Source organism: Pyricularia grisea, chromosome VI, assembly GCF_004355905.1.
Source record: "Pyricularia grisea strain NI907 chromosome VI, whole genome shotgun sequence".
Classification (NCBI taxonomy): domain Eukaryota; kingdom Fungi; phylum Ascomycota; class Sordariomycetes; order Magnaporthales; family Pyriculariaceae; genus Pyricularia; species Pyricularia grisea.
The window spans coordinates 1,061,134-1,072,208 of record NC_044974.1 but is presented as its reverse complement, the minus strand read 5'-3'; the positions used below and the strand labels follow the sequence as shown (position 1 = coordinate 1,072,208).

Genomic DNA, 11,075 nt, shown 5'->3' with positions numbered 1-11,075 from the left:
CGTCGGCACGTAGCAGTATTTGATGGCGCAATAGATGCGAAGTTGTGCAACCGAGGTTGGGTAGTCGAGGTTTTGAGAATCCGGCAATGTATCAACAATCCGACCCTTTCAGGCTGCCGTAGTTGTTGACTTGGGGTGAACATTTTTAGGGTCATTTACATTTACATTCACCCCAAAGTCAGCTTCGAGGTTGATCCATCTTGAGAAAACACCAGAGAAGAAACGTAACCGAGTAATCTCGGATGACCCTGACACCAAAAAGAAAGTTTGATCTGGCAGCTGCTTGCTTGCAGGTACTGCCCCCATATTTCATCTCCTGGACAACCCGCCGACACAGAATAATGCTTCTTATCATTGGTATTATTTTCTTCCCATAGGCGGGTAATATAGACAATATAGTACAGTTAAGGCGTACAGACCATCCCACACCTGACGTCCCAGATGAGAACGTCACTCTATAAGTGCACCCCGCGCCGGAAACAAAAAGGACGAAACCTCCGAGACACCCGGACAACCCAGCCAGTATGGGTTCCGCAGCACCAAAAGTGTTACGTAAATGACCAACACAATCGAGAGAAGAGAGTATAGGTATGCCGTGGACAAATAGGGCAACGTGGCGCCTAGCCATCGCCACGTTTGATCGAAAGCGAGCGCGTGTTAAATCAAGCCTTCTTGGGCTCGTCCTTCGCTTCCTCCTTCTTCTCAGATGAGCCGAACCAGCCCATGAAGCCCGTCTTCATGTTGGCCATGGCCTCGGCCTGCATCTTCTCCATCATCTCGGCCTCTTCCTTGAGCCACTTTTCGCCATTCTCACGCACCATCTTGTCGATGCGCTCATATTGCCTCTGACCCCGCTCACGAGCGATGTCCTGAAGCATCTTGCCCTGGGCCAACGCGTCCGCCACGCTCTCCTCGCCCTCGACGGGTACCATCATGCTCATCTTACTGGGCTTGAGGCCGAAGGCACTACCAAGGGCACCAAAAACGCCGGAGCCGGGCTTGTTAGGGTGCTTTTTGCGGTTTTGCTCGAGCTGCTCCTGGAACTTCTTTCGTGCGATGGCCTCGCGGCGGACAAACTCCTCGGCAATGTTCTTGCCCTCAAAAGACTTAAGAACCTTGCGCACGTCGGGGTATTGCATGGTGTGAATGTACTCGAGGAACGGGATGAGCGCCACAAGATCTTTGTCTTGTGCGTCACCTGTCCACTTTGGCAGAATTATAGCGTTCTCAGGTTGAGCGCTCACATGCTCAGGGTTTGTGTCAATAATGATAACCTTGGAAAGGTCGCGGTTGAGGTAAGATAGGTCCTGCGCACAAAATTGTCCCCATATTAGCTTACAGTCAAACTGTTTTGGTATGATAGCGAGCGCATCACAATCGCAATCGCAATCGCTCAATCAAAACATCCACCATGCGGACTTACCTTGACGATCTTTCCATCCACATACTTGGTTGCCTCTCGGAAAAGCGGCCATTGGACAAACCTGAAAGGATCCATCTTACGCCATAGAGGCTCGGCAATTCCGTACGGGACGGATGTAAACAACACCAACTCATAGTACTGGCTGAGGTAGCGAATGAAGTAGTCGACGCCGGGACGCTTGGCTACACGCCATCCATGATCTCTTGTCCACTCGCTGTGGACAAGCAGATCTTCCAAGCTAATACACAGAGTGTATGGGGGAGAGTTCACCGGATCGGGATCGGGCAGGAGCTTCTCGAAAGCTGGTTCTTGGTAGTAGCTGACCGTGTCACCCATGCGAGCCATGGCACGCTTCCACCAGAGCCCAGGCGTCCAACCATCTGGTACGTCGGCATGTTTGGCACGCTCCTCTTCGTCCTCCCAGTTCCTTCCCAAGAATACAACACCGAAAATACCACCAGCTACAAACCCATAAAACACCCATTGGGCAACCTTTTGTCGCCTCCGGTCTGAAGATGAGACATAAGCTGATGCGGGAAGTTCTCCCTTGCCACGTCCTCCTGCCGACGTCACCCCTTCCAAAGCCATCTTAGATGCCTTATCTGCGCCTGACGCCTCGTACTCGAATGTGGACGGTAGACCCTTTGTGAGGTCAGGGAGATTGAAAGGTACTTGTTCAGGTTGGGCATCAGATGCCTCCGGCTTGGTGGCATTTTCTGACTGCTTAGGTGGTAGACTTGCCGCTTGCTCTTCGGATGGCGCGTTGGACTTGCTGGTTTGTTGGCTCGGTGTTGGGGAGGGCTTGTTGTTCTTTGCCATCCCTCGTGTCCATGTTCGCGATGCAAGCAGAGATGTTGTCTGCCTGGGTGCTGTCGTCCTTCCCAGCCCCTGAAGGGCCGGCGCCCGCAGAGTGCGGATTGCTAACCTGGAGAGCATCGTTACGGCGGGCCAGAAATGTTGGTGCGCCTGCGCCGAAGTTGTCCAGTTGTAATAGAAGTGAGGCACCAAACTCTAACTGTACACTAATACCAAACAAACGAAAAAATATAAACAGAAAGTAAGCCCGCAAAGTGTCGAGAAGCCGACTCGTGGGTGTTGTATCAAAACGCGGTTGATGGCGCGGAGCAGATGATCTCAAAGCTGCCAACTGACAGAAAATCGTGCCATTGAGCTGGTGTCAAAAAATTTGGCCCTTGTCACTTTGCAGCTTGGCCCAAGCTTTGCGCGGTGACGAAATATCTAGAAAATCTCCAAGTCAATGCAGCCAATCGCATTGACTGCTAGTGGGGCCGGTCGAAAACGGGGCGGGTCCTAGATCGGAGGCGGCGGATGGTCTTTATCGAGGATTTTGGCTTAGTCATAGTAGTCATTCGCTGTGCAGGGTCGTTTGGCCTTTCGCTTTGACGAAGACTTGAGGTTCGGGTGGAATCTGGGGAAGGTTTCAATGCTAAGATAGCCTACGACAGTGTTCCCCTCTTTCATCCGTCTTCTCTAACCCGACCAATCCTCCCTACCGCGTCTTTGGAATCTTGCCCGGACATAGATCTCATCTGATTGATTTCCCAGTCCCTTCCTTTTAAATTGACATTTCCCAAGGCCACCGCTTTCTGCAGTTGTCGCTGTCGCCATCCCCTCATTTCTGCTTCTTCTGTTTCTCTGTCTTGTGACTAAAGCAGCCAGACGCAGCGGGATTCATAGAGCCAAGCACGCGAAACTCAACTCACTCTCTTGAACACTTTCTCTCACAACTCTTCAAGATGGCTGCCGTTGCGCATGCCTTCTAGAGGGTGGTCTCGATCCGAGAAGTAGCATAGCACTCACGATGGGACCACCCTCAGAGTTCTGCCTCGTCAACCCGAGCATCATCCGTTGAACATTACATCGTAACGGCAACACCACCGACCTACTGTGCCTTTTACCGGTACTCACAAACTGTCACCGATCCATACGACTAGTGACTACACGATTGACAGGAGTTTCGTCGAGCTGGACCCCACCGCCACATCGTTTTCCCGTCATTGCATACTAAGCCAGTTGTTGTTCGATATCACTATCTGGCAACCATGGCTCGTCGAGGCTCCGCGAAGCCCGTCAAGGCGGCAGCACGCGCCAAAGGTCCAGCCTCGCGGCCAATTCCCGTGGCTTCCGCAATTCCATCAGCTCTTCCATCAGCTGTCACGACCGCATTGAACACTCCGAACAGCTCTACATACCCATCCACGTATCCCTCTGAAGACGAGGGTGAACATTTCGTTCGGATCAGCAATATGGAGGAATCACTTGAAGGCTTGTCACTGGAGGACGCGGAGAAGCAACGAGAAAAGATTGCTGGAAAGAAAGTCCAAAAGCCATTTCCACTCCTCGATTTGCCACCCGAACTGCGTTTGAAGATTTATGGTTTTCATTTCGCCACCAGCGGCAATAGTGGTGACAAGGCCATTGATCTGGACCCAGACAACTATAAGCGCATTCACACACGTCTCCTGCCACTGCTGCGCACGTGCCGCACGGTCTATAATGAGGCTTCCTACTACTTCTACAGTACATATCCATTCCGACTGTTTCCTACTCACTACGGGCGATTCTTCAAGACGAAGAAGCCTTTGCTGGCTCGCCTAGCCCCTCGCCTTCGCGGGCAAATTTCGACACTCGAGCTTCGAGTCGGCCCCGGCTGGAACAAACCTCCCCGGGGGTGGGTTGTCAATGACGCCCTAGGCCTCCGCGACTGCGTCAGTGCGCACAAGCTTCGGGTGTTTGTCGAATTCGACCCCGGCCACCCGGCTTTCCAGGGCTGGCGGAAGTCGGATGGCTTTTACGAAGGGTTCTGCCAGAAACTGCTCGATGATGTCCTCAAAGGAGTTCCATCGTTGACAGAAGTAGAGTTTGATTCGTTCCCCAGCATCAAGCTGTCCGGAGATTTGATGCAGAGGATGCTGCAAACCACATTGCAGCACGGTCGGCGTGTTACATTTGGACCCGCAAGAGGCTGGAAGTCCATTGATGATGTGGACGACGAAGATACCCCAGGGCCCACGAGCGACGAAATAGCCGCTATGGACCTGTTAAACACCACAGCGCCTATTGCGGTGGTGGTTTCTTAATAAAGCACTTGCTTTGAGAAACTTGATGGCATTTTGTTTTTGCATGCCTAGCATACCTTTTGTCATATTTTTGTGTAACAAAGGTTGTACATGAGGAATGAGGGATGGGTTGAGATTCATGGGATTCACGATTCAGGGTTTCATTCAGGTCGGGCGGGTATACTGGCAACATGGTTTTCTCTACTCAGTTACTCATTTTGTCATTGGAATCAGGCGTACACTTTGATCATTCTCCAGCTTAAATTGATGGTTTTTCTTTGATGTCTACAGCTCGATTATAATTTTCATCTTCAGGTGGCCTGTCGTGTACAAGCGATAGAAGACATGACTTACCGTTTTAGGCCATTTAGACAACCCCCCAAGTCCCCTCTTCAAGCCCACTGAAATGTGCAGCAGTTCCTTGTGGCTTGGCGTCCTTTTTTTCACACGTAAAGTAGCGCCGTGGTGGATCCCTGTCCCATCATCCACATTGCTCATTGTTGCCCCCTGAGACTTGTTGACAATCCTGCAGCAAATAATTTTCGCCCGCCGGCCACGATTGCGCTTTCTTTTTTTGGTTCTGGATCGGTCGGCTTGTTAACCCATCTTTTTTTATTTTATTTTATTCTTCGCGCCCGCTTCTTGGTCTCGAATCCACGCCGTGTGTGCTGTCCTGCAAGGAAGCTGGTATTTTATACTGCACTTTCATTTGTAGCACTTTGTCCAACTCTCCGAACTGAGGAAGTTTCGGGCTGTTTGTCAGTTAAGGAGATAGCTAGTGGCAGATCGATCGCCTTCGCATGAGGATCTTCACATGTTACCACCTCTCTCCCCCACGGTCGTTCTCCGCCATGTCTTGCGGGTCGCTGTTCCTCTCTCAATAGTGCTTACCGTCTACCTCTACCTCTATCCCATATTTTCAACATGCGGCTTTCCGCTACCTCCCAACGCAGATGGTAGAGCTCCGAGTACGCGCGAGGTCTTTTGGGAGACGGTAAAGCTGCATTACCCTGTGTTTGGAAAGTCGGCAGCCCAAAGCAATGTTGCCGAAAATAGCGAAGACTGCAACGAGGAAGCATCCGAAATCCCTGACGTTGTAGTACCCCGAGCGCCCGGCCGACATGCACCATTTCGCCTCCTCGCCTTGGGCGACCCGCAGCTAGAAGGCGACACCTCCCTTCCAAGCCACTACATGGCCTCGCTGTTCCCGCACATCGGCAAGGTCTGGCGCGACGCAACCTTCCAGACTTCTCACTACTCGCTGCGCTGGCGCATACGGCAGATCATCCACGACTTTGTCGACATATTCTGGATCGATTTCTTCAACAACATCGAGTCGATCCGGAAGCGCATCGACCTGTACGGAAACGATTTTTACCTTGCTCATATATACCGCTCGGTGAACTGGTGGACGAGACCGACACATGTCTCCGTGCTCGGGGATCTGCTTGGCAGCCAATGGCTCACGGACGAAGAGTTTGACCGCCGCGCAGACCGCTACTGGAACAGGGTGATGCGCGGGGCGGAGCGTGTCCCCGACGAGGAGGCGCCGTACCCGGCGGACGAGTACGAGCTGGCGGGCTTTCTGCACAATGGAGATCCACGCCTGCCTCCCAACAACGGGACGAATGCTGTTTGGGCCAGGCGTGTGATCAACATTGCGGGGAACCACGATATTGGATATGCAGGCGACATCAACGAGGAGCGGATGGCCCGGTTCGAGCGCCGTTTCGGCAAGGCCAACTACGAGCTGCGCTTCGAGGTTCCCGAGTCGGCGCTGTCTCCAACGGCAGCGGCCACGGTCTTTGACCCTGAAGAAAACCCCCACTCTGACCGCCTTCTGCCGGAGCTGCGCCTCGTCGTTCTCAATAGCATGAACCTCGACACGCCGGCCAACTCGTCGGAGCTGCAGGATGCGACGTACTCTTTCATAAATAACGTCATCAACACGGCGTCGGCCGTCGAGTACAAGGGACACTTCACCGTGATCATGACGCATATACCGCTGCACAAGCCCGAGGGCGTGTGTGTCGACTCGCCACTGTTCCATTTCCACGACCACGACGGCAGCCTTCGCGAGCAGAACATGCTCTCTGTTGACGCCAGCAAGGGCTTCCTCGAGGGCATCCTCGGTATGAGCGGCGACTCGATGGCCCCGGGCAACGGGCGGGGGCGGAAGGGCGTCATCCTCAATGGCCACGACCACGCCGGTTGTGACACGTACCACTTCATCAACCAGTCGCGTGGCGACGGCCCCGCAGACCGCAGCTGGGAGGCCCGGCGCTGGCGCGAGGCGGCGCTGAGGAGGACGGCTCCCGAGGGCGCCGCGGCGGGCGAGGACCAGGTCCTGGTCGGCAGACCGGACCACCCCGGTGTGCGCGAGATCACGGTCCGGAGCATGATGGGCGATTTTGGCGGCAACGCGGGCCTGCTGAGCGCCTGGTTCGACGAGGATGCCTGGGAGTGGCGCTTCGAGTACGCTACCTGCCCCCTCGGCACCCAGCACCTGTGGTGGTTCGTCCACATCCTGGACCTGGTTGTCATCGTCGGACTTCTCGCTTACCCCGTGGTTAAGGTCGCAGAGAGCATGGGAGTCTTTGCGGCGGCTCTGGAAAAGCTTGGCGGCAAGGCCCGCGGGTCCGCGGCGGCCGGGAAAGCAGAAAATAACGGGGCAGTTGTCAAGGTTGAGAAGACTGCCATCAATGCGAAGGCTGGGCTTAATGGGGCGCTGTCACAGCCCTCGGTTGCTCCCTTATGACGCTCTTTGTGGGCACTTGAACCGTAATTTGGGAGCCATCGAGTGCTGCTTAATAGCGTTTGTACTTTCTTCTGTAATATATACCCTCTCATTCTGTTTAATCACTCATGTCGTTATGTCGTTGTTGTTGTTGTTTTCGCCGCATCTCTCTCCTTTGTAATAAAGCACAACCAGACATCATACATTTAGAAGATCAAATAAAGAACTCAAACTTCGAAAGCGAAGCCGGTGCGCATGTTTCAGGCTTATGGACCACTTCCTCGAAAGTCTGCAATCGGTTGACCGGGCATTTATCAGCAGAGAACATTAAAGACAGGCCTTCGACCGACTGATATATGAGTTCAACTATCTCTTGATCAGATCCGAACACGGGCACTGGGTGATATTCTCATAAAAGGTTCCACCCAGCTTTTCTATCTGCTGATACATCTACTCAATTGAGAAAGCATTCGAAACCTGCCCACGCCCAACTTTAAAACCCTTGATTTCACGGATCCTGAGCGCCCAAACTCACCCGGCCACCCGGCCAGCCAAATAGACTAACAAAATATCTCCTCAGAAATATGCTTTGACGCCACCATAACCGAACTCGTCCATATCCGGTTTTGCCCCGAGCACGCGCATCATATGGCAAAACATGTCCTCACCGGCTGGATCCTGGGGGGCGCATATCTCGCTGAGAGTAGCAAATACTTCATAGAGAACTTGAAGGACCGAAGTGGGGAAAGCTTAATGTCGAAGTAAAGCGGCCCCGGTTGCCGAACAAGGTGCGGTTCGTGCCCTTCCACAAATTTGTAAAACAGACACTATCTTGATGGTTGGTCTAGTACTGCCAGTCAGTACTCAGATCGAGAGGTGGGCTTGGATCCCTACCCAAGCTCAGCCGATTTATAGTCATATATTTGCGGGCTGGAAGTGGTGCCACGAGGGGAGAAAACAGAAGGATGTTACAAAGATGGAAATCGATGAAACGACCATCTTTACTCATGTGTACGCCATACGCTCATCGCAAACTGTATGTCCGTCCAGATTATTGCTGTACAGGCGTAGGCGTGCTGTTATTTGGAAGCGTTGGGGCTTCAAACAAAAGTTGGGTAAGGAGTTCGAGAGAGCAACAGGCTGTTAGATGTGGGAATTTTTCCCCCATGCTGCCGTTCTCTCACCGCATCTGAATAACTCTTACGAATATTGCTTGTGTGGAAGGTGATTGATATCATGGATAGTAATGGTGGGGCGACGGAGCGAACCATACTATCGAGTGCAACTCAAGTGTATATGACAAATGTGGTTGGTGATAGCAAGCCTGCTCGCAGCCTTTTCCCTGCAGCCCTCCAGGGCCACGAGCTTGAAAGAGACTGATGGTTTGACCTTAACAACTTAAACCCCGAGGAAAGAAAGGTAAGAGAAAATTGTTGTATATCATACAGCCTATCGACATCCTCTGGATAAGCCTTTTTATTTGTGTTTTTTTTTCCCTCCTTATGGTAGTGCCATCCTCTCGCCCACGTATGTGTGCGCGACTTCTTTCCCGTTTCCTGAATTTCTCGGGCAGAGGCCTTTAGAAACAGCAGGAACGTGGTCGGTGCTGGGATCGCAAAGAATAACAAAGGGGTTGATATAGACACCTAGACGAACTAAAGGCCAATCAACGGTGGGCCAAGGAATTGGCAAGTTGGAAACGCGAAGTGTGGGCGTGGGTTCTGCGTAGCGCAGACGGCTTGAAGATAATAGCCATGATTCACCACGTGCGAAAGAAGTCGCGAAGCGAGGCTTGCCCTGACGCCACCATTCTCTTAGTCATGATATTAGCACCCGCGATGAGGCACTGCAAAAAGTGTGGCCCAGCACTAAACTCTTCTCCCAAAGAATCTTCAAAAAACGACAGACCTCAGGAAGAAGGATTGACCTTACGGGTCTTCTGGACCGGCCAAGACAGAAACAGGAGTGCCGACTAGCATCAAACAGAGTCTGTCGAAGAAGAATTTTGGACTAGATAACACAGGACTCCAATACCGGCAGATTTGCCGACATGGATGGGGGAGTGTCTTCCAGAGTACTCAAGTTATATCTGGCAATTTTTGTCTACGGGCCTTGTTAAAGTGACGGCAAGGAAGACCACGCCTTTATCAACAAAACTGGAGCTATTTGACTGTGGTACAATTTTCTTTTTGTTCGACAACTTAATGGCCATTGATTGCATTAGATTTGCCGATGGATGGAGACGGACTTAGGCGTAGCCTTTGCCTCTGTTATGGTGGTAGTCATGTGTTCAGTTCATGTGTTGCCAAGGTGAACAAACTTCTCTTGACTTCGCCCTGACACGGGATGCCAACTGTCTAGTAAGGAACTTCAACCTCTTCAATCCAGGACCAGGGAAATAGTTTTCTGATATACCAACCAGAATTTAAAAAAGGTCCAAACACAGATAACGTTATTGGATGGCTTCGAAGTCACCTAAATTGCCGGGATCCAATCCCACAAGGAGCTGCGCCGGCTAGTAAGGTTCATTTTGGGCATGTAAACGGGCAGTAGTTTTATTCCCCATGGTTTGGTGAATGAATTTCTGACCCAGATGCGGGGGCGGAAAGGACGATTACCTCACTCCCAACAAGATGGCCGGAGAATTCACAGCACACCTAACCATGAACTTGGATGGGTCTCGCCCGGAGATATGGCTTTGGTATCCTGCGGCTGGTATCGCCACTGGTCTGGGACCCGGCGCCGTGTCCATTGTACCGATATGGGCGGCGATCGGTATGATGATTACGTCTTTCACCATCCAGAAGGCGGAACCATTGTTCACTGAAATGGGTGCTCAAGGGGATAAGCCCCACTGAAGACTGGAGAGGAATACCCGAAGCAGACGCTTCTGGTGCTGGTCAGAGGCCCGAGGAGATCTAGTTTGTTAACATAAAGTGTGACTTTGTTCGACCATTCGTGTAGGTAGACCTCAAATGATCCAAGCTCACACTTACCTATCCCTGTAGAGACGGGAACGCCGACTATGCCTGGACCAGGCTGTTGAGGGCACCACTTGGGTCTGGCTCAACAACTATCCAGAACAGCCCAAGTGGCTCGCACAACTGCAGGTCTCCCGGTGTGGGAGTTGGGTAGCCTGCAGTAGATTCCAAAATGGCTAGTCTGGAGAACATGGCAGGCAACATTGTCCAGGTGTTCACGGCAACACCGATCAGCCCAGGAGCTTGTCATGATGCTGCTGAACCCTCCCAGCTTCTCGTACACTCTTTGGCCCTTCAAGGCTCATAGCATCAATATATGGAGGTATGATGGCATTTCCAACGCGCCCGGTAAGCTTATATGTCCCGGAATTCACAAGACACGCTGCTATCAGAATTTACATCACGAGCAGTTGTGATTGTGTCAAGGCAATCGATATACCGGTAAGCTGGGAGTGATCTGCAAATGGTAAAAAGAATTGAGCGCCTTGGCAGACGCGTCAACTGAAAGGCAATGACGGAATGATCAACGCTATTACCGGTAGAAGTAATACTCAATAATACGCGAGTCTTAAGGGGTCCAAAATCACGACCACCCACCCCTGGACTTTCAAAGCTTGACGCCTTGGTACCAATGCAGCCAAGCAAGCCGTTTCGAAAACGGCGGCAGAAGATGCAGAATGGCAGCATGGCCATGAAACCGGCAGACTACCGGAATGACCTAGTTAAGGGGTTTGAATGCTCGTAGAAGACACTTGAGCCGGCTGTCGGCAACGGGTAGACGCCACAATTGAGGAGGTTGTTGGGATTTGGGAGGGGAATGTGCGACATGATTGGGCGACCTACCTCATAATTTC

General features: G+C 52.1%; 4 protein-coding genes across 4 annotated transcripts; 3 read left to right on the top strand and 1 right to left on the bottom strand.

Moving 5' to 3' along the window:
* Positions 1 to 354: 354 nt before the first annotated feature.
* On the bottom strand, positions 355 to 2,577 carry PgNI_11450 (uncharacterized protein). The gene is made up of 2 exons (XM_031131417.1): positions 1,424 to 2,577; positions 355 to 1,307 (listed from the first exon to the last, which is right to left on the bottom strand). The coding sequence occupies exons 1-2, from the start codon at positions 2,357 to 2,359 to the stop codon at positions 663 to 665; spliced, it is 1,581 nt and encodes a 526-aa protein (XP_030976687.1). The 5' UTR covers positions 2,360 to 2,577; the 3' UTR covers positions 355 to 662.
* A 909-nt stretch (positions 2,578 to 3,486) lies between these two features.
* PgNI_11449 (uncharacterized protein) lies at positions 3,487 to 4,524 on the top strand (the record flags this gene model as incomplete). The annotated part of the gene is made up of 1 exon (XM_031131416.1): positions 3,487 to 4,524. One exon carries the CDS (start codon positions 3,487 to 3,489, stop codon positions 4,522 to 4,524), a length of 1,038 nt encoding a protein of 345 aa, XP_030976857.1.
* Positions 4,525 to 5,317: 793 nt separating this feature from the next.
* Positions 5,318 to 7,261, top strand: PgNI_11448 (uncharacterized protein; the record flags this gene model as incomplete). Its single annotated transcript, XM_031131415.1, has 1 exon — positions 5,318 to 7,261. One exon carries the CDS (start codon positions 5,318 to 5,320, stop codon positions 7,259 to 7,261), a length of 1,944 nt encoding a protein of 647 aa, XP_030976858.1.
* A 2,612-nt stretch (positions 7,262 to 9,873) lies between these two features.
* On the top strand, positions 9,874 to 10,162 carry PgNI_11447 (uncharacterized protein; the record flags this gene model as incomplete). Its single annotated transcript, XM_031131414.1, has 2 exons — positions 9,874 to 10,015; positions 10,101 to 10,162. The coding sequence occupies 2 exons, from the start codon at positions 9,874 to 9,876 to the stop codon at positions 10,160 to 10,162; spliced, it is 204 nt and encodes a 67-aa protein (XP_030976861.1).
* Between the last annotated feature and the right edge of the window lie 913 nt (positions 10,163 to 11,075).

What these genes read in the sequence shown, in the direction of transcription:
- PgNI_11450 (XM_031131417.1), bottom strand. Translation starts at nt 2,359, where the DNA reads ATGCTCTCCAGGTTAGCAATCCGCACTCTGCGGGCGCCGGCCCTTCAG. An exon ending in TGGATGGAAAGATCGTCAAG is followed by an intron (nt 1,308 to 1,423) that starts GTAAGTCCGCAT and finishes TTTTGTGCGCAG; the next exon opens with GACCTATCTTACCTCAACCG.